This window comes from Ascaphus truei, chromosome 14, assembly GCF_040206685.1.
Source record: "Ascaphus truei isolate aAscTru1 chromosome 14, aAscTru1.hap1, whole genome shotgun sequence".
Classification (NCBI taxonomy): Eukaryota; Metazoa; Chordata; class Amphibia; order Anura; family Ascaphidae; genus Ascaphus; species Ascaphus truei.
Genome location: NC_134496.1, coordinates 27,255,723 through 27,278,508, shown reverse-complemented (window position 1 = coordinate 27,278,508; position 22,786 = coordinate 27,255,723). Strand labels below are relative to the sequence as shown.

At 42.7% G+C, this 22,786-nt stretch overlaps 1 protein-coding gene across 10 annotated transcripts in view; it reads left to right on the top strand.

The window, feature by feature from the left end:
• The window catches only part of AGFG1 (ArfGAP with FG repeats 1), a 48,625-nt gene extending 26,169 nt beyond the window's left edge, over positions 1-22,456 (top strand). Inside the window, exons 3-15 of one of the 10 annotated variants that reach the window (XM_075570170.1) lie at positions 669-784; positions 1,581-1,743; positions 2,985-3,144; positions 8,318-8,437; positions 9,330-9,401; positions 10,934-11,125; positions 13,068-13,158; positions 14,912-14,991; positions 15,796-15,879; positions 16,587-16,682; positions 19,506-19,661; positions 20,436-20,521; positions 21,690-22,456. In XM_075570170.1, coding sequence (XP_075426285.1) covers positions 669-784; positions 1,581-1,743; positions 2,985-3,144; positions 8,318-8,437; positions 9,330-9,401; positions 10,934-11,125; positions 13,068-13,158; positions 14,912-14,991; positions 15,796-15,879; positions 16,587-16,682; positions 19,506-19,661; positions 20,436-20,521; positions 21,690-21,749 — 1,476 coding nt within the window. In that variant the 3' untranslated portion in view covers positions 21,750-22,456. Of the gene's footprint in view, positions 1-668; positions 785-1,580; positions 1,744-2,984; positions 3,145-8,317; positions 8,438-9,329; positions 9,402-10,933; positions 11,126-13,067; positions 13,159-14,911; positions 14,992-15,795; positions 15,880-16,586; positions 16,683-19,505; positions 19,662-20,429; positions 20,522-21,689 lie in introns of all 10 variants that reach the window. The other 9 variants (XM_075570169.1, XM_075570174.1, XM_075570175.1 and 6 more) reach the window with 9 other exon arrangements.
• Positions 22,457-22,786: the final 330 nt, after the last annotated feature.

Genomic DNA, 22,786 nt, shown 5'->3' with positions numbered 1-22,786 from the left:
TTCCTTTTTAGGGCTACAGCTCGTTAATGTTCTCTCCACACACTTACAGTACATCACGGTAAATCCCAAATGTGCTGTCCACCGGGTAACTAGATGGAAACAGACACCTTTTCACGGTTTCTGTGCACAGCAGTGCATCGCTGGCTTTCACCAGCACTGTTGAGGTTAAGGAATATCTATGTATTGGAGGTCCGAGGCACCTGTCACTATACCCTTCCCCAGATTCTTTATTCTCTCTAATTCAACCAATGCTTCATTCACTGAGAATTACATTGTAAGTGCTTTGATCGTGAGATGTATGTATTATAGATAAACAATAGAGATCGGAAATCCTCATCGGATTGGGCAGCACCCTGAAGCTGGTGACTGATACAAGAATTTTCTCATATATACAGTATAGTTGTGCATGGACTTTTACACTGCGCCAAAGAGCTTACAATCTAATTTTGGGTAACATTGGCACAGTGACTCCCCCAGCCCTTTGTGAGCTGCCACTTGGAATGGAGCCTCGTCCTTCATCAAAGACAAGGTCTTCTCTGTAGGTCACACTTCCTCCCAGATGCTGTTGTACTGTGCGCTGAACTGTAGTAAATTGTACTTCTATTCTGAAAGCTCTACAAACCATGAACACCCCTGATTTTATGACATTATCTGCTGTGTTTTTTTAGGTATGCAGACAGATTTGGCTAGGATTATTTGATGATCGATCGTCCTCAATCCCAGACTTTAGAGACCCCCAGAAAGTGAAAGAGTTCCTTCAGGAAAAGTATGAGAAGAAGCGATGGTGAGTGTGTCCTCTCTCTGATGTATTAACCCCCCCACCCCCAGAACATTTTTTACCATGAGATTGGTATACACACTACTACAATAACTGAGGGGCAATCCTAAACACAGAAAAATTAAAGGTAAAAAAAACATTTTAAGATGGATATATTATAGTTTTTTCCGTGTTCATGTGGTACTCAGAACTTTCAAGCCGTGCCCACCCACTTCAAAGGTAGCATTCTTAGCACTAAGCTACTGCTTCAGTCTTTAAAGGGACAGTTCCATGTAGCTCGCCAGAAAACTTTTTGTAAAGAATTTAACCGTGCAATTCACTTCCCTGAACAAATCTAACAATGTTAGTAGCAAAGACTTGTCTGTTTTGCATTCGTATCAATTTAACTTGATTGGTTTTAAAGTTGTGTAATACATTTTTTTTAAAAGCAAAAACATTTGACGTGCTATGTTTGACCGCCCCTATAATAATATTAATAATATAATAATAATAATTGTTGTATAGTGCTTCTAGTTTTACGTAGCGCTTTACAGAGACATTGTTTGCAGACACAGTCCCTGCCCTGTAGAGCTTACAATCCATGGTTTTTGGTGCCTGAGGCACAGCGAGATAGTGACTTGCCCAAGGTCACAAGGAGCCGACACCGGGAATTGAACTAGTGCCAGAGTCCGTGTCTTTACTCACTGAGCCTCTCCTTCTCTCCTCATATATAATTAGTGTGCCTTGTTCTCTGTATATTCAGGCGCCAGTTCACCGGGAAGCTAAGATCTTGAGTAATTCTCTCCCCCCTACTCTCTTCCAGGTACGTCCCCCCGGAGCAGGCGAAGGTTGTGGCCTCTGTCCATGCCTCTATTTCGGGATCCTCCGCCAGTAGCGCCAGCAGCACACCCGAGGTGAAACCGCTCAAGACACTGCTGGGGGAGTCTGCCCCAGCACTGCACTTAAACAAGGGAACCCCCAGTCAGGTGAGCGGCAGCTGGGGGGAGCGGGTGAGGAGTGATGAGGCAGATTTATCCAAACCAGTTTTTCCAAATCTGGTGGTTTTATTAAGTTGAGGTGTCAATTATACCATGTGTTCTTGCTGGAATGAACTTTCCTGCTAAAAAAAAGTGTGTGTAAATATATCGTCTTCAGCCCTTGTCGAGCCACTGCTGGATGAAGGCCTCCCCAATGATCTTCTAGGTACTGCAGTTGCAAGCCTCTCTTCTCCATGTTGCTCCAGCAAATGTTCTGATTTCATCCTCCCACCATATTGTAGTATGCTAAGGCAGTAAGGTGGTCTCATTTATGTATAAAGACTTTATCTTAGTGACAGGCTTTTCCTGGGAGCAGTACTTCAAAACATGTCGTCGTCCCCACCCCCTTTTGTTTTTCTTTTTTTTTAAATATCTGATCCAGATACATGCTGAAGTTGACTCGGTCCCAATTATCCAAATAGTGCAGCCTAACGACCTGCTGCATAATGATTACATTTTCCACTTGCATCCAAGAAAACAAGTGTGTGCCCAGCGGGTTAGACATTTAGAATCCTGGCCTGGAACAGATGAATAATTTCAGGGAACAGTCCTAAGCGTCAAAGTACAAGGGCTCCACCATAAACCTTTCATTACTATATACCAGCCTTGCGCATTGAATGCTTGGTTTGCTATTTAGAGGGACAATACCTCCTAAGACCAAAATGTTCTCAAGATAGTGGCGTGTTTAAAGGGTTAGTCCCTCCTAGCACTGAGGTGTACTAATGACAGATGTTGTACTGAGTCTAACTTGTAAAAGCAGTTTAAGTCCTTGGGGGCAGATTTGTCAAGTGAAGCCGTTGCCGCATAATTTTTTATAGGGCCTTTCTCTGGATACGCTGAATTCATGCTCATTACATACTTATATCTATCTGTTTGACTAATGGCGGCTTCACAATGCACAAAAGCAGAGACCGAGAACAAAAGCAAAACATTTACCTGCAGATTTGGGGATTTACAAACGGTCTTCTCGCAAGAAAGACATTACGTAAGGATTGTAAAAAACTTACAATGGAAAAGTTAACAAAACAAAAAAAAAAGATTTGAAGGTTTACAAATGTATTTTAAAATATTTATATACTTGTCCGTTGTGCCACGTATTAAAAACGTCACTGTGCTTAGTTCACTTTGGTCTCAGGCAGAACTTCCTCTTGAAGGCCTTCCTGCATGGTTAATGAGCTTCTCGTTTGCAGTCCCCCGTCGTGCTTCGCAATCAGGGGCAAGCGCCGCAGCATCAAGAAAAGAAGTTTGACCTTCTGAGTGACCTTGGCGCTGACCTCTTCGCCGCTCCCGCTCCACAGCCGGCAGCCACTGCTAACTTTGCAAATTTCGCCAATTTCAACAGTCACACAGGTAGGAGAATGGGGAGTCAGGAACGTGCTACTTTCATTAATATTGTACTTGTTTATTTTTACATATTTGATTCCAGTTTTATGTGGAGAGATCATGCAAAATGTGTAATGGGAAAAATTAGGAAAATGTAAGGAAATGCAGATAAGGAGTTATACCACAGAATAAAATGACAACTTAACAGTAAATAACTGGAGTGATAATAGCAAGTGACTTAACGATGATTCTAGCAATTGTCATAATGCTTTAATGTGGGAATATAGGAAAATCTTAAACACATATCTAGCATTTTCTTTTAAAGTATCATCATAAATACATGCATTTATTGGTTAGCAAAACCCTTTTTGTATGTCATTAAACAATCTATTTAATATTTTAATTGAAGCATATTTATAGTGCTTTTGTGGAATTTTGCAGCTACATTCTGTGCTCCAACCTTTCAATGACTCCCAAACCCCTGAAGAAGGCTTCAAATATTGTCACACCAGGCTTCAAATGTCATACAGTTAATATCGATTTGCAGTTGTGTGAAGACATCCACATATGATAAACATAGTTTACCTGCCTGTTTCTGCTTAAATCTCTCTCATTGATGTGTGTGGGTCAGGGACCGGTTTAATAATGTAAGAAAATGTTGCATTATTCAGGATGCTACAGGAAACGGTGTCATCTGTTTGGATGCTGGCCAGTTGCTAAGGGAAAATATCCATTAGCTGTTCCGAATGTGCCGAATTACAGCTCATTTCTTTCCGACATACTGCAGGTCTCCCTGCAGAGCACTGACCATTCATGCATTGACCCTGGCAGTAAAGGTGTTATTGATCTGACTGGAAAATAGCCCAAACTCTTAGATGGGTCCAATACCTTTTGCTGTGCAAGCAGCAGAGCAAAAACAAAGATGAGAAGCTAAAAGTGACACCCTGGGTACTCGTCTGCATATCACTTCCCAGAATCCTTGTCTGCAGCTTAAGTAGTAGTTGGGTGAATTGGGCCGAGTCCCCGCTGGCGCTGATCTCGCTGAGCGGGCGGTGCTTGGCGAGGTGACATGTGTGTGAATATGTCCCTGCTCATGCGATGCGCCCGCGGGTATGCGCGTGCACACACGCTCATCAGCGCTTAGGTAAATAATTTTTTTTAACTTTCCCGCTCGCTCAACTATTCGGCAATGCCGCCCCCCCTCTCTCACCCTCCCCCCGGGTGCGCGAGCAGACGCAGGACACCCGGCTCGCATGCTTTGAGCGCCAGCGCGCTCAGCGCCATCGGGGACTCAGCCTTAAGCAGATTTAATTCTGCGAAACGGAGGGGTCACCTGGCAAGGGTGCCACAGCCCCTCCGGCACTCAACGATCACATGACCGCCTCTTTAGTGATCGATCTGTCACTGACGGAAAAGAGGAGTCTTTCCCTGCTGTGTGCCATCAGTTCAGAACGTGTCCTGTGCGCCATAGGAATGCAGGACGCGATCTCCGCTAAGAATATAGCATTTTTGGGGGGGGTCATAACTACTACATCATGAGTGCTGGCACCATTCGTACATCCTAGGGCACTCAAAGGGTTAAAGGCGCAATCCTACATAGTTGACCAGTCGAATTTATCCAGGGCCTCTGAATGGGAAGTGTTTTTCAATCAATTTTTTTCTTTCCCCTTATCCCACCTTATCCCATCTTATCCCACCTTATCCCGTTCCTATCAGAGACCAAATAGAGATGTGGTTAGGAGGGACTCTTGCTGTACAAGTACTTGCTGTTCACACAAAAGGGGGCAGCCAGAGGAAATCAAACCCCTCCCAAGTCTCACTTTAACAAATAAATACTTATAGGTGTCAGTTTGGGGTAAAAAATGTATCTATCACCCAGATGAAACCCCTTTAACATGTCACCGGAGTTACTTCACTTTGTTCCTAGGAGGGGTTGCCCCTTTAAAAACATGTATAAGACATGCATACACACGTATGGGTATTCTGCTTGTGCCGCACAGTTAAATACAGAGCATCAATCTCTTAAACCTTCCCCTCTGTATACATAATGGGATTTCAGATCACCTCAATCTTCAGAGCATTGCCAAGCCTTTATGCTTCTGTACAATGTCTTCACAACCCTTTTATCACGCATGGTTAAGATTTGTGTTCTCTTTGGAGATTGCTAGACTGTATCTATGGTGGACAGAGGCAAACAGTCCCAAATAGTTCTAGGTCAAGACTGGAAGTCTGCCACGCTCCGTTTTGATTTACATTACAGTGCATTTCTTTTCAGTGCTGGTAAAATATTTTGCACAAGCAATGACATTTCTTCATTACTATGGATATTGTTGTACTCGGACATGATGCTAACAGCATCCTGAGCGTCTTAAAGCAGCAATTCTCAATGCTTGCAAAGTGTTAGCTGAAGGTTCCCCCTGAGCTGATCTGTAAGCCCCAAGGTTCCCAGGCTTGTCCATTAGGCAACAATATTTGCCCAATGGCTTTTAATCAGGCCTTGTTTCTATGAGTAAATAGAAAGTTGCAATGTCCACAGGAGATGCATATACTATATAATCTTATGAATCTCAAACCAATCCTCAACTATATATTGGTGCTGGATAATTAATTACATGTGCTAGTTATGTAAAGTGCTACCATGTTTTGAAAACTCATTGGTTACTGCTAAAAACCTGTGTTTTTGGGGGAGGGGTTCCTTAAAATTTGTTCTGGAATCCCCTGATCTAATTTGATACCCCCGTCTCCCATTCTCCGGTCTAGTTTTGCAAGTTTAACCCTTTGTGTTCCCCAAGACGTAGTCCCTACATCTTGGGTCTGGCCCTTAAAAAGCCCCATTACATTGGGACTGTCATGCCAGCAGTGCGCTTATTTTCAGCTGCCCCTGCTTCCGGGTTAAGGGCTGTCATGATCACATGATCGCTTTCAATAGCCGTCACGTGACAATGCTGTGCTGAGCTGAAGGGACTATGACACCTTAACTCTCCAAGGGTTAAAGGTGCATTTCTCCTTTTTTTTTGGTTCTTAATCCCTTTATTTAGTAAAGAACAGAACAAAGGTTTTGAACAGGAAATAAAACGATAATGGAAAACCATATCATATTAGAAATACAAAATCAAAGGTGCATATCTGTGTGTCAAAAGGAAAAAGCTACTTGTCAGGTTTGTGATATGTGCAGTCACGCTGCGGTGGGGCGGGGAGGACGTCTCTCTCTGGAATGTAAACTTTGCATATCTAAGATCTATAAATGCAGTGCCGAGCACGTGAACCCGGCCATACCTAGCACAGGCTTGTGACTAATGGCGAGTAAGTGGGTTAGACCCTGTTCTGAACAGGTTTTTCCTACAAGTATCTGTCCTGTCCGTGGACGCATTGCAGCATTATAAAGAGGCCAGATTTACTGCAGCCATGTTGAATTGGGTCTCGGACACATTGTAATTAAGAGTTTTTTGTTTCCGAACGATGGATTTTCTTGTGTTGAATTACGTTTTCACTTGGGTTCCTTTCTCGTTACGGGATCTCTGACATTGTTGAAAACCAAAGCACTAAGACACCCGTGCATTATATTCCCGTCCACAAAAAGGTGCAGTGTAGGGCTTCAACCCGTTAATACTTAAAGCCCAGGGGAAAGGTTGACTCTGTGACGGATCCCCTCGGCAGTGAACCCGCAGTGTTAGGTTCAAAACCAACTTTGACAGATGAGTTTCTTCCCCTGCCGATGTGGACATATACACAATCTAATGGTCATGTCATGACGTTGGAGAAAGCTGAAAGGCAGCCTCGGCAAAAGAGTGACGGGCGCATTGAACAGCCTCCCAGCTGTGGCAATAAAGGCAAATGATGCATACCATGAATAATCTCTAAGCGGGGATTCGAGTGAAGTTTGCAGTGTTGTACTGTAGGAAAAGTGACTTATCTCCTGTGTTACCCACAAAGACTGATCATGTTTGTATTATGTTCACACGCTGACAATGCTGTATGACAATTGCTAGTTATTTCCTCTAGCAATAGTTCTCTAACTGTGTCCACCAAAGATTTTAGCGGGGTTCCTGGAGACCGTTCAAAATTCACATCCGTCCGTTCTCTTCTGGTTTCTATTTGTTTTCCATCACCACTGAAAAATCTTTTTTTAGATGCAGCATTTCTGAAGTGTGTGTGTGTGTGTGTGTGTGTGTACACAATGGGAACAGTCCACAATACACACTATTTTTAATAAAAAGTTGCAAGCTTATTCCATCTAATACGGAAAATATATATAAAAGCCCACTTTTTAATTATATTATTTTCTGCATTAGATGGAATAAACATACAGTACAGCTTTTTATTGGAGATAGTGTTTGCTGTGGACTTTTCCTACTGTATCTTGTATATCACTTTGGGCTGGAAAGGTGATCATGGCTCCCCTACGTGCACTACAACAAGCTAAGTAAACTCTGCAAAAATGCTGCTAAACTAGCTTAAAAGTATCGCCTAATACCCTCCTCCTTTCCGTTCCTGCGATACTTACTGGTGAAGTTACAGCCATCACTTTTGGATTTAACTGACCATCCAATAGGAAGCCACGACTGTTACGTATTACATAGTTACATTGTTACATAATTGATGAGGTTGAAAACAGAAATGCGTCCAAGTTAAACCTATGCTAAATGGTGTCTGATGTCGCAGCTTCCTATAGATCGGAGATTTGGCAGCCATTTTGAGCCTTGGAGAAAGATGTTACATTCTGTAACTTGATCGTTCAGTATCTCTCTATAACCAGGGACTGCCCCCTCCCTTGTTCTAATGCTTTTTTATCTATCTATATCTATCTATATATCACGCATGGGGTACATAGAAATGGTTTGGACATTCTTTGTGTCTGGTTCTCTTGCTGCGCACACACACTTCGCAAAGTAAAATACCATCCATGCATTTTACAATAGAATCCAAACCTTTCTAGCAGGGGCTGGTATGGAATCTCAGCATTTAGGGCAATTAACCCTTTTACTGCCTGCGGGGCCAGCTGCTGTAAATTACATACACCATCAGACAGCTCATTCTGTTTGCCGTGTATAAATGTGTCCAGTTTTATTTGAACCCCCAGACTCATTTTGTGTATTCATCACTAATTCAGGGTCACAGTTTATTTGTATCTGTCAGTTTTTGTTTTTTTTTTGCTCACTGCTCACCCTCATTAACACCGTTCTGTTCTCACCATTTGCAGCTCCCAATTCTGCCCCCGCAGACTTTGCAAACTTTGATGCATTTGGACAGCCTAGTGGCACGAGTAATTTTGGAGCTTTTTCCTCTGCGAGTCAGACTACTGCCCCGCCCTTAAATACAGGTAGACCTACCTCTGAACTGCACCTTATAAAGCCCTACGCTTTAGCTGAACGCTAGCTACCAATGTGCTGATCTACTCCTTATTTCTGTGTATATAGCTATACAGATCTGTTGGAGGAAAAATGTTATATTTATTATTTTCATACAGTGTGTATGTATTTATCCTTTCTTTATTAGTGTTTGTGTGTGTATCCTTAACCACACCGTACTAAATTAAAATAAGCATGCATCTGTAAGTGTATGTGTATTTATAGTTAAAAAATAGGTGTATACATCACCCAAACATAAAGGGCTGGAGAAAGAGACCGCACATCCAAGGTAAGTGTTCAAAACCAATGTATTTGCACAAAATAAAGAATTCCAACTGTTCGGTTCTGCTAAGGAACCTTCATCGGGGTAGTGCCCCTTAGCAGAAACGGACGGTTGGATTAATTATTTTGTGCAAATACATTGTTTTGAACACTTGTTTGTGCTGTCTTTCTCGAGGTGTGTGTGTGTGTGTGTGTGTGTGTACACACATAAGTGTTTTGATCTAATTCTAACGTGTTACTCCTACATTAACACTAATTAACCCAAGAGTATCTGTGTGTAACGGCTGCTACTGCATATTCAGAGCAGCGGTTATTGGAAGACTGAAGTAAGCTTTTGAGTATAACTCTATAAACATAACTGTATACATTATATAGCTGTTACTATGCAGGTCATTCTATATAATGTTACAGAAGAGCTTACACACTAACATTGCTGAGCATTGTGTGGCCTGCCGGGCGTTTAATCTGTCATCACAGACTTCTCCTGATTTGATTTGTGTTGCCCTCTCTTTACTTTCCCAAACTTTTGATTTTCTATGCACCCCTTTTCTTTTGTCACCCCCCTTTTTTCTGGCGACGCAGCGTTCAGAACGCTCTCTTCCAGCTGCAGCTTTCGCGACTTTCCATCCGCCCGCTCTCTGCAGGCGGCTTACAGTAAGTTGTGTCCTGTCCTCGCAGGGGACCTGTGCTTGTGTTTTTCATTTGTCTTTGTTTGCTCCATGTCCCATAGCTCAGTATTTTGGTCTGTATTTGTGTGCGTGTCCAACATTAATGGAGCAGTTCTTGCTACTGTTTTTTTTTTTTTTTTACAGGGTGTGAACCAGGGGTCCCCCTGAGCGTAACACCTTTATTTTCAGCTCCGAGTACCCCTTGTTTCTGAGATACCGGTGAAATTACCAGGTTTAAATCTCCCTCAAGGGAAACAAAATCGCTGCCAAATCTTGGGCCAATAGGAAGTTGTTGCTGCCTATTGGACAGAACTAACACAGTTAATTTCACCACAAAGTATCTAGGGAACAGAGTGGTCTGCAGAGCTGAAAATAGTGTGGTTGATCTCTGGAGGACCCCCGATTCCAATCATGTACAAAATTGGTTAGTTGGCGTGGATTGCTCGTTAAACTCTGTTTTTATATTTGGACATGAATCTTTTTGCTACTAAGGATGAGCACTAGGAGTCAAAGTCGACATTGGCTCATATAGTTGTTTTTTTTTAATACCATAAAATGTATTACTCTGGTCAGTGTAATAGGACTTATTGGTATAATAAATGCGTGGTCAGGAAAATGTTTAAAGTGCTTGACCATAAGTTTAATCTTTATGCAGTTTATCCTATTTTATGACTCTACAAAGTTGGGTTCATAAATGTTCTCAATGGAAACATATAGCATTAACATCTCTTATTAAAGGAGGAATCCCTCCTAACTAACCTCCATTTCTGTTACAGGATTGGAACCGGAGGGTCCTCCAGAGATGAACCACCATATTTTCAGCTCCGGGGACCCCCAGTTCCAGAGATACTTGCTAGTAAAGTTACCAGTATTGCTTCCTGGTTTTTAAAGAGGATTTAAATCCCAGTCCAATAGTAAGCCATAACTGATTTTGTTTCTTTGAGGGAGATTTAAACCCGGGTCGTATCTCGGGAACCGGATGGTCACCGAAGCTAAAAGTAGCGGCGTTTGGTTGAAGTTGACACACCTCTTCTCCCCCCCCCCCCCTCCTCCCAGTTCCCACCCTGTAAATCAATGGGGGCCGAACAAAAAAAGTAGGAAGAACTGCTCCTTTAAGTTTAAACAAGTCTATGTTATGCTGCTTACCACCTATTTTCTTGGAAATTTCTGATATCTTTTTTTTTTTTTTGTAAAAACAAACAATCCAGAACATAGCAAAGCAATCATATCACTGGCGGTTTTTGAGGCTCAGTTGAAGATGCATCTGCAAATGTCTCACACAGTATTTCTGGACTATAAAAGGTGGCTCCCTTGCCCTCCGGTGTCACTCCATAGTAGAGTTACTCGAGCACATTGTATATTCAATAAACCCATATTTGTCTCGCACACAAACGGTGCGTTTTGGTAGAAGGGAGACCCTAGATGTGGTAATTTGGCACATTGACGTTTCAACAGAGGGGAATTCTGATGGCTACGGTTTCACTAGATCTCCCCTCTATGCACCGACTTCTATCACAGGAGGAAATACCAACGCAAACTTCGCTCAGTTTGACAACTTCCCCAAGTCGTCCAGCGCGGATTTCGGAGCCTTCAAGCCGACTCCTCGTGGCACAGCCCCAGTCAAAGTTGCAGTGAGCAAACCGGGCCAGCCTGCGGCAGATAGATACGCAGCCCTGGCTGATCTTGACAATATCTTCGGCGCTGTACAAGGTACGGAGGCGTATAAATGTTCTAATAGGGTGACCCAAGCTGAAAGGAAGGACTGGGAAGCTAAGGTTTTTTTCCCCTGCTTGCGTCTGCATCACACGTGCACTATTCCCATGGCATTTTTTGCTTTTGATGCGGTCTTGTAAGATGGAGAGATTTTATTCGGTCTCATGGCTGGTATATTTGTTTGACACAAGGAAACGGGCGATCCTGGTATAATATGTACGTTCCTGCTATGTGTAAAAACTTTCCAGAACCCGAACGTATAAACCTAATCACTTTCCTTTGCGTATACTGCGATAACCTAGTATCTTAAATGTATTAGCACTAACTTAGTAAAAAAAAATTAATTTATTTTTTTGGGGGTGGGAACCCGGGGGTGCCCCTGAACCAAATGGCACTATTTTCAGCTTCGGGACTTCGTGGTGAAGTTACTGGTTTAAATCTTCCTCAGGAGAAAAAAATGGCTGCTAAATCTCAGCTCAATAGGAAGCTGCAACATCACTTGGTGTGGCGTCCCATTGAACGGCCATTTAAATGTGTTTCTAAACCAGGAAATAATAACGGTAACTTCACACGTAAATATCTCGGGCACCAGGGGTCGTTGAGCTGAAAATAGCGCGGTTTATCTCTGGAGGATCCCCCGGTTTCATCCCTGTAATAAAAATGGAGGTTTGTTGGGAGGGATTCCTCCTTCATCTATTTCCCAATGTCTGAAACGTATTCAGCTTATGTTCTGAGTCTCTTGGCGATATATGATGGGGCTGTAGTAGTGTAAAAGGTAATATCTTTCAGTTTTAACATTTGTTTATCAGCATTACTGACTTGAAAAGCTAACTAAACTCAAGTCCCCCAGTACCGGTGTATGAAATATGCACTGTATTTCTTTTGGCCGAATATGGATTCTAGCTGAGAGCTCATGTCGACTTGACGTAAATATACTGCGGCATTACCAATGGTGCTGGGATCAATGTTGATTTATAAATGCATTCTTTCAATGGGCCAATTCTCCTAGGTTTAAAGTGAATTTATGTTTAGGGGTCTCATCTGGGTGATAGAGGTGACCGATTCGGGTAATAAAAAGCATCAAGTATTTTCCATTTATTTGTTAAAGTGAGACTTGGGGGTGATTTTCTCTGGCTGCCCCCTTTTGTGTGATGTCACTGTATGATCAACAAGTGCTTGTACAGCCAGATATCCCACCTCCCCTTATCTTTGTCTCTCTGATAAGGACAGGGTGGGACTAAGGGGTGAGAAAACGTTTGATTGTTTGTTTGACAAACGCTTCACAATTCAGAGGCCCCTAAGAAATTCACGTCACCGACTGGTATTACACCTTTTAAATCTCAAAAGGGGCTATTTTTAATTTACACCCAGGTTTCTTTTTTCCTTAAAATATGCAAACTAATGCGCAATATGTGATCAGGTAAACAGTAAAGGTGAGCTAATACAAAAACCCTGCGCTCCTCCAAAATAGGTTTACAGTTTTTTTGATTAAAAAAAATGCCACAAAATGACTGTTATACGATCAAAATATAGGATCTCGCTAATAAATTGCAAGCCCATTTGGAAGGATCGTAGTTTTTTTTTAAAATTAGTTTTCCATAAATGTGTGCCAATTCTATTTACCCAGCAGCATACTCCATAATGGTATTGAATTATTGTGTTATTAATACATTCCGTCATAGGGGTAGGTTTGAGCTTCCCAAATTCTGTTTTGTTAAAAAGTAAAGGTGTTTAGTAAAGGATTGGTACTTGTTGTGGTACATACAGGGCAGCGCCATGTAGGTATCAAATAAGTTGCTTTGCGTATGTACATTGGACTTTGTATGGTTATTTGATTTACACGTCTGCTGTGTGGTCACTATTGTGTGACCAGTGAAAATAAAGGCACCAGCCTTCGCCTGTCCCCCACTGTTAATCTTTCACGGTTGATGTTTTCTAGGTGTCGGAGGACCGGGAGGCAGCTATGGCAGTGGAGCGGTCCCACCCGCATCCGGCACGGCAGCTGCAGCGCATGGGACCCCTTCAGACAAGTACATAGCTCTGGCAGTGTTACAGTGTGCCCGGGCTCCTCGTCTAGTAATGCGTTTAATTACCGCCAGTAATGTGCATGGATACTGTATATCATGCAGTATTTGTTCCATAGTTTGAGAGACTGTAAGATGTGCCATTTAACCCCTGTGCTGCCATAATGTCCTGCAATGCGTGACATACCCTTTATGGCAACACAGGGGTTAATTAGGGGTTCTAATGCACAAATGAGCAGATCAGAATACAGAGCGAGATCATTTATTTGTGCAAATATAACAGATGGTTGTTGCCTGATGCAATATTATTTAGGATTCAGCCACAGTAATACAGTGGCGCTCACACTGGCCAATCGGAGAACTCCAGACACCCTGCGCATAACTGGAGCATCAAACGCATGCCTGCCAGAGATGGAGATTTGTGATAGGCTCAGGTTGTTGCTATGGAGACTGAGCCCACTTCCCCTCTACTCTTTAAAATGTTCCACTTATCCAGGGTTCATGGTGGGAGTCCAGCATTTAAATGCTATTTTTCTAATTTATTTAATTTTACTCTGATTTTATAATATGATCATTGGGGCTGGTAAAACTTGGCACTTTTTTGTGTGGTAACAGGGTGTTCTGAGTGTTGCCTCCCGGTAATGACAGGCATGCTGCAGCACCCTTATATATAATAGGCAGCTTTATCATTGTTCAGTCTCCACTGTATGGCACTTGTTCCAAGAACTGTCAGTCAAATTTTGCCGCACCATGAAGTGGCTTCTGAGCGCTGGGGCAGAGATTGGCTCTACGCACATTAAATATGACCAAGATCTTCTCCAGCGCAGGGAGTTTTTCTATTATACAGAGCCTTCCCACTTCAGAGGTAAGAACCTTTACACCCTTCTGCCATAACCCCCAGCGCAGCAGATATGTAATCTTTAGCCTTTTAATTGTCTCTTTATGGCTATTCATTCATTCTTCCCACCCCATGAGAATCTCAACCTCTCTCTTCCCCTCGTGGGACTCTTAACCCCTAGCCCCTTACCCCATAGGACTCTTATCCCCCTAACCCCATGGGATTCTTAATTCCCCCCCTTCCAGCTCTTAATTAACCCTCCACCCTTCTGGCTCTTAACCCCCCACCCTCTCTTTCCCCATCTGGTTTTTAACCCCTCACCCGTACCTCTATACCCCTTACACTACCAGAAAGGTATCAGGGCATTGCAGAGAAATTTCATGCAAATATCTCTTGTAACAAGAGATTTCCAAACCTTTTCCATGTCTGCACTTCACCTAACTAAAATCACTCCGATTTATCCTCCACTCACCCTTAGATACTCCCATTTAAAAACGCATTTCATTTATAACGTTAATTCATAAAACACATTTTTCGACAAATCTTAAAGGATTATGTATTTTTTACGTTTTATAAAAGAAATGTTTTTTTAAATGGTGGGATCTAAGGTGGAGAGTGACAGGCGAGGGGTGAATGAGGGAGGGTGATGGAAGCAGTGTAGGTGAGAAGGTGAATTGCAGACATGGAATGTGGTTGAAAATGACGGAATTAAGCGTTTCGTTACAGGAAGAATTTGCATCATTCCGTTAAAACAAAAGAATTTATTTATTTTGTTAACACTTAATTTAGATTTACTAGAACATTTTCGAACTTATATTTGAACAAATATTTATCGCAGTACATTTACTGATATGGGAGTTTTTAATTATCGTTCTAATGAGGCTCCCATGTTGATTTTATTTTTATTTTTTTTTCACCCAGAAATGTTTTTGGGCTAGGACCAGCTGTTACCGCTGCTCACAACCACCCACCAACATCGTCCGCAGCAGGACATTTTGGGGGTAAGCCAGAAGCTGTAACATTTGTTTTTTTTGTATATTTTGTATATTATGGGTAAAACAATATGGCCGCTCTGTGTTTGCGGAAGGCATACGTCTCGCCAGCGCTGGCAAAGTCTAGATGTTTCCCGTGTTTGTTAACTCGAATTACAGCAGAGATGCAAATTATCCCTGTGATAGGAGCGGAATCAGAACAAATGTAATGCATCTTAGGCTGTGCTTATAGTGCCAGCGACAGCAATGCGACGTAAAAAATGTACTTGTAGTATGCGCTGCGTGACGGCTTTGTCGCGATTGCTGGAAGTCACTTCAATTTGATTTTTCCAGCAACTGCAGCGTGACGTCGCCATCGCCGGTACTATAAGCAGGGTCTTAAAGGGGGGACTTTTCTGCATTTTCCTTTTTGCCTGGAGTTAAAGGAATGAACTCGATGCTCTTTGGTCATCCCTGGCATTGCTCGGTGCCACAGTTTGTCTGGTCCTTTTAAACTCTGTTTTTAGCGGTTACTGGAGCCACAACTATCTAATTGCTAATACGGTTACACCATGTTCTGCCTATTCGTGTGCTGCAGGGGTTAACTTTTCCTTTTTAAAAATAGACAGATGGTAAATATGTAGATTGTACTAATAGGTAAAGGACAAAGTACATCCAAAACCCCCCAAAATAAATAAGCTTGCATATCTATCGAAAATCGACATTTCGGGCTCATACTGAGACCTTCATCGGGACTTAATTTAAGCAAAGGTACATTGTGGAGTGTTAATAATACGGTATACCCTCTGTTTAACGTGTTTCCTTGACATTTAGGTCCTGCCTCTACAAACCCGTTTGTGTCTGCCTCAGTTGCCCCTGCAGTTAACCCATTCCAGACCAACGGCCGAGCACCGACAGGTGAGGTGAATCTCTGCCAGTGATTCCCAACTGGGAGTGCGTGAGGCGTCATCAAGGGATTCAGCAAAAAAATAAAAATAAATAGTCTAATGTCTGATCCCGCGCAGTACAGTGGGTTCATGGGTCTGTGTCGGGACTATACACTTGGTACGGCCCAAAATGTACCTTGGCATGAATGGTATTTATCTGTCAATTACAACAGGAGCTTCCATATTCGTTCCCCATAATGCTTTGCAGCAAGGCATTGGGGGATAAGACTTTTGAAGCTCCTGCAGTTAGTGACGGCCATACCACCCATGCTGGATACACACACAGGTGCAGTTTGGGGCCTTAAGCGTGTTCGCTCCACAGGTTGAGGATACTATAATGCAATAGTCTGAGTCGGCAATCAGATGTATTAATTCAAGATTGCAGGGAGTGTACAATATAAGAACGGTTGGGAATCTCTGCTCTATTCCCATATGGAAGCATGTGGTTAGCTCAGTCAGTGTGTAAACATGTGTCTCTGTATGGGGCAGATGTTGGCAGGAAAATTACAAAGAGTAAAATAATTAAACAAGTCACTGGATCTATAAATCAATATGCTGTGAAGCCGCTTCCCTGCGCTGTAGATTTTCCATAACTCGCCCAGAACTACGTCGTCGAGGGAAATATTACCTCTGCTACATCTGTACCTTTTTTCTCAAAGTATCATTTTCCTTTTGTAGGTGTGAGAGATGGTCACGCTGTAGACATGGAATATCCGAGCGCCCCGTTTCATCCTTTCCACCAGACACGTTTACCGGCCGGAGCAATGGATGCCTGTGAGTGCCATGTCTGCCTTATTCTCTGCCGTAAAATACAGACATCATTCCCTTATTGTTACACAGTTCTATGTTATGTAGTACAGAAATGCTAGCCCCTCTGGCAGTGAAGGGGTTACATAAATGCTTGTTTCGATTTTAATATTTTCCCCAAATTGTATTTATTTTTTTTAACAGTAGACCTTTTTTACCAAATTTCATTGGTAGGAATTTACATGGGACAGTTACGATGTTCTGAAGGAATAAGACCAGTTCTAAAACCAGAACGGCACAAAATATATGAATCCACGTTATGGCTACAATGTGAAAAGAAGCTTGTCCAAGTGCGTAGGACAGTATGAAAGGGAATTTATATTCTTTTATCATCACATAGCATAAGACAATCCTGTAGTGTCTGCAATTCCTGCAGTTAAGGATTGTCTGCATTACCTAAAGGTTTTCTGGTCTTTTTATGGCTTCCATAAGACCTCACGGGAGCAATGCACACCCCGCTGTACCCTGCATCACGCTTTGGTAGGTAGCCACATTAAATACCTTCTTTGTCTTACAGATGTAGCAGCCTCATTGTTCCTAGTGATAAACCAACATATCCCATTATAACTCAGACTATCAGAGTTTCCATGGCAGTCTGTGCACAATATCCCAACAGCAACAATGAGGCTGGCTGCATCTGTACGTGTGGCCAGTTGTGGACCCACTGTAAAAGCTTGTTACGAACCTGTTCTCCGCATGTAGCGCGCTCAAGGCTTTTCATACCCCCGCTCGAGGTGGATATGGATGCGAGGCATGTTAGGAGCATTTCCTCCCAGGCACCCAACTTGTTTGGTTAATTTGTTCAGGAAGCAGGTGTTCTCTGGAAATGTACCTTGCTGATTTCAGCTGCGCCGACCACCTGCTTCCCGGGAACCAGGAACCAGGGGGTCCCTGCAGTTCAGCTCTGGAGACCCCCTGCTCCCTAAGTGTGTAGCGTTAGGAGAGAGGGTTGCCAAAAAAGGAGCAGGAGGAACTGCTCCACTAAAAAACTTGGCCCTGACCGTATTTAGACCCTTTGGAAGGTTTTCTGCCCTCTTCTCATCCACTGTGACCCGCTTCCCTTATGTCCCATTCTGTGGTTTGTGTTCTATTTGTCGTTAACGTGGCAAAATCCGTTGGATGTGTGGTATGTACAAAGACTGGAAATGGAGTTTATATTTCAGATGAGAATTGAACTACAGAGCCACAAATCATTTTTTTAAAAAGGTTAGGAAGCCGTTCTGTGGAGCTGAACCATGTTCATGTAAGCTCTTGGAACCCTTTGCTCTCAGAGATGCTTTACTATAAAGGTAATGCCGGTATTTCATATCTGTTTAAAGGTCCCATCGCATGCTGGCCAATAGGAAGCCGCAAGGGATGACGTTGCAGCTTCCTAAGGGCCCGCGGGACCTTTCAAACAGAGGTTTTCCATGGCGAGACAGGAAGTTAATGCAGGTCAGTTCCGGAGACCCCCTGCTTCCCACCTAGTCCACACAAAAAACACCCCAAGAGGTAACCCTGTTTAACCCTATTTGTATAAGCAACTTTTATTTAAGAGATTTATATAGTCTATGAAGGAAGCAGGGTTAGGATAAAGTTCATTGTAACTATGCCTTTTATCTAGGGGGGCAGTTCCTCCTACTTGTGTCGTTTTGTTTTTTGTAGCCCCACTTTTATTTGCAGTATGAAAACCAGGGGTCATCCTGAGCCAGAAAATTTAGTTCCAGGTATCTTCTCTTTCCCTCTTCTCTCGTCCCCCACACCCCCCCACCCGCCTCCCTAATGGGAAGCTGCAACATCATTGGCTGTTGCTTCATTTTCGATGATCATTTAAATTCAAAATTAAAAACCTGAACTTCATACCAGTAACTTCATCGGTAAATACAGTATCTCAGTAACCAAGGGGCTCACAAAGCTCAAAGTAGTGCTCTTGAGCCCCCACGTTTCCAAGGTGAAAACAAAAATGGATATTTGTTTGGGGCGATTTGATCCTTTAAGATTGGTAGCGAAGGGGATTAGATGAATCACTTCTTTGCCTCCAGAAATGTAAGTGCAGTAATGGGTTAAACTGGGGGTTCTCCACTCCAGTCCTCAAGATCCCCCCGACAGGTCAGGTTTTCAGGATATCCCTGCTTCAGCACAGGTGTCTCAATCGGTATCTGAGTCAAAGACTGCACCACCTGTACTGATGTGATATCCTGAAAACCTGACCGGTTGGGGAGGTCTTGAGGACTGTATTTGAGAATCCCTGGGTTAAAACACATGACTCCTTTTCCCTGTGAGCAAAGACTATCCCAGGTTATGTTCTGCACCCAAGGACATCTGCGGTTATTATGCTACAATTGCAGAAAGTAGCCATCACAAACATTCTCCTGCATATTAACCTTTATTTGTATGGAATTGGCATTTTGACATTGTGAAAGTGACATCTTAACCACAAGTCAATGATCATTCGGGGGTGCGAAACCGGAAAATGCTTAACATGCAACAAGAAAATAAGGGCGTTAAAACCACTCCTAAAGTCCCATTCCAAAATTGATCATGCAAAAAGATGTACTTTTATTAAGAAAAGGCATCAATCAAGAATATTTAACCCATTAACTAGATGCCCGACATGAGCAATCTAGTTCTACGAATCACTGCACCTGTAAAAATACCCTTTATTATCCAATTCCAGCTTTGGAAGTGATCTGCATAGTTTATATAAGCAAATGCATGTGTAAGGACATTATGTGACGCCTTCAGAAATCACTGCCTTGTCGCATTGTCCTCTGCGCTGCTCCATCTGCCTGTGTCTTTGTGTCCGCGCAGCGTCCTTTGGCACGGCGTCCCTGAGCATGCCTGCTGGTTTCGGAACGTCGTCCTCGTACAGTCTTCCTACCAGCTTCAGCGGCAGTTTTCATCAGCCGGCTTTCCCCCCGCAGACGGCGTTTCCCCAACAGACTGCATTCTCTCAGCAGCCCAATGGTAAGGTCTGAGGCACCCCTGACCGCTTATTTTACGCGGATACAGAGCAGATGATATCAAGCTTGGTTAGTTCTGCAAGGCTATAACGAAATAGTAGAGCTTCCAGTGCCATTAAATACCTGTAGATCTCGGAGGTCTGTAACCCGTGGTGTTTCTGTAAGAAGAAGTTGCCAGAACCCTAAGCAAAGATACATGAACGACAATAAATAATTCCGCTTGGAATGTGGTAGAAAAAAAGTGTGTGTTGCAGGTTAGTAGTCCAGACAAACTCCTAATCCTATCATTACACCTTCCCAAATCTGGTTGATCCCTTAAAACAAAAAATGTCCCTCAAAGCCATTCCTCCACAAAACTAGCTCTGTCTGTAACTATGTATACCATGCTTGTTTTGCTTCCCCACTCTTAGCTTTAGTTAACCCATTTGCTGCCAGAGGGGTCAATAGAGGGTTAAAACAGCAACCAGTCACGGTGGTGTAGGATGCGAATATAGTAAATGTATTCAAATCGGTTTGGAATCGCCAGCAGAGTACTGTATCAGGTTTACTGGATCTGAGACTACATAGCATGTAGAAAGTGGTCCGACGTTTCGGTGTATGTCTCTGTAATGAAAGTGAAATAAATAGATGTCTCCAGGGCCTGTTGCTTGCTGCTGGACTAATATTACATTTTTGGGGTCCACTTTAGTCTCTTGAAAATGCTGGGATTGTCACCATATTATTTGCCCGCTGTGCTTCATTGCTGTTCTCCTCTCGTATCCCTCTTGCGAAGGTGCAGGGTTCGCCATGTTCGGCCAGGTAAAGCCCGTTGTGACGCCGTTTGGTAATGTGTCGGCTCCAGGCGTCTCTAGCAATCCTTTCATGGTAAGTGTGAAGGAGCATGGGATATGTAAAGACTCGGCAGGGTGCCAACTAACCCTGTATCCCACAAGAGGTTAACCGAGTATTCCAAGTTAAATGCCCCCCATGTTATTCAGCATGGATGGGAAGGAGGGGTTTCAAAGAGCGGAACAGTGTTAATTTCAGCTCTGGGGGACCCACTGGTTCCCGAGATACTTACCGGTGAAGCTGCCGCTGGTACTTCATGGAAGAGCCAATCCCCTGTGATGGATGATGCTGCGTCTTCCTATTGGTGTTCCGCTGGAGGGGACAGTACTGGCGACACCTCCAGTAAGTATCTTTGAACCAAACTGATCCCGGAGCTGAAATTAACGCATTTCAGCTCTGGAAACCCCCTGCTTCCTATACAAGATAAAAAAAAAATCTTTATGGGAACTGCTCTTTTAAGCATCCAAAGAAACCAGTGGCGTCCAACGCTCATAATACCTGTTCTTCTGATGCAAATGTTCATGTATTCATTTAGCATTGAAGCTGCCGGTAAGATAATGTAATCGAGTAAAATGCTAATTCCCGTGTGTTCCAGCGTTATTGAAATTTCTGCAACTGTATTACAGCGAGTGCTAAACAAAATCCATTTATATAACAAACTGCAGCTTCACTACTTAAATATTTGGAAACAAAATCCATTTTAACTATTTTTTTAAATGTTACTGGTGTGCTCTAACCCGTGTTCCCAGCGTTTACTATCCACAAAATCGTTATGTTTGCGATGTGGGTGTTGGGGGGAGGGGGGGTAATGGAGAGATGTAACTGTTAGTCTTGGTCAGCAGTAGGTTTGTCACAATAATGATTTGTGCTAGTTGTACATGAGCTATTGAGGGGAAGGACATGTAAAATCTGGAAATTTTATTCAAGAGACATAATCTAGAATTATTCAATAATGATGCTTTTAAAAACAAGTACATTTTTATAACAAATTCCATTTGATTAAAAATGCAAATTGAATTGAACATAGAAAAGTACTGGTTTGCTTATGGCAAAAGTAATGCTTCTCCTGGTTTGTTGTAAGGGATTAAAAAAAAAAAAAAAAAGTACGCCCACCATAACTTCACATGTCCTCGTTTTATTTTTGCATGGTAACGTTCTGTTCCTCACTAACCGTGTGCTCATGCTGTTCTATCTCTGTTTGCAGGCCGGGGGACCCACAGGCCCGTTTCAATCAGGGAATTCATCGACGAACCCTTTCTTATAGCCTTAGATGGGAGCTCTCCCAGGTCACTTGTCCGTCTCTCTGCCTCATGCACTGTTTGTCTTGTTTAAACAATGTATGTTTTAAACACAGGGAATTCTTTCGGAGCCTGCTACTTATTTTTTTTTTTTTTGTATTTAAACAAAAAAAAAAAAAAGGAGAAAAAAACAAGGTGACGTGCAACTGGGAAGTGCTTTTTCCTTTTAACCCCTTTGCTGCCAAAGGGCCCACTGGCAGCGATGGGGTTAACGTTTGCGTTAACAGAGGCGTATCATGTATATTAAATTTGGTAAGTTATTGCAGATCCATATTCACTATGCTGCAGTACTGTACATATTTTTTATTAGGGTCTAGGTAATTATTCATATCAGTATTTGTAACTATAAACCCATTACGGTATGCCGAGCAGGAGCACAAATACTCGGATGTTACCAGCCGCCGTGTTCCTTAACCGAATAAAATTATTTCGGCAGAATGGCTTTGAAAGGTGGGATTCCCGACCCCCTTCCCCTCCCCCCCAAAAAAAATAATTAATCCCATGTTTTCTTCATCCAAGATGAGAAAACACAATGTTTAACTTTTGTTAAAAAGCTATTCCATTTATCTACGCCTAAAATCTCTGTACTGAGATTCTTGTCTGCATAATAAAGCTAATCATGTTTTGCTACAGTTTGCAGGTGAAAATAAATATTAAAATATTAGAAAAAGAACTGTATCCTGCCTGGTTCCTTTTTTTGTTTGTTTGTTTTCTCTCCGTCTCTCGCACATGGATTTAGTGCGACCAGAGGTGCAACTGATGTTGTAAGGCAGTGATAATGGTGTGCACGTGATTCCCAACTGTGTTTGTGAAGTGCTTCCAAGAGGTTGGCACAAATAAACTCTGCGATGGCGAATCCTGGGCAGTATAGTGGGTTCCTGAGCCCGTGGGGACGGCGCTCTAAATGCCCCAAACTGCACCTTAGCGTGGCTGATATAGCTGTCAATTACAGAGTGACCGTATTACCCCCATACTTTCTGCACATACCGAGGTGCAATTGGGG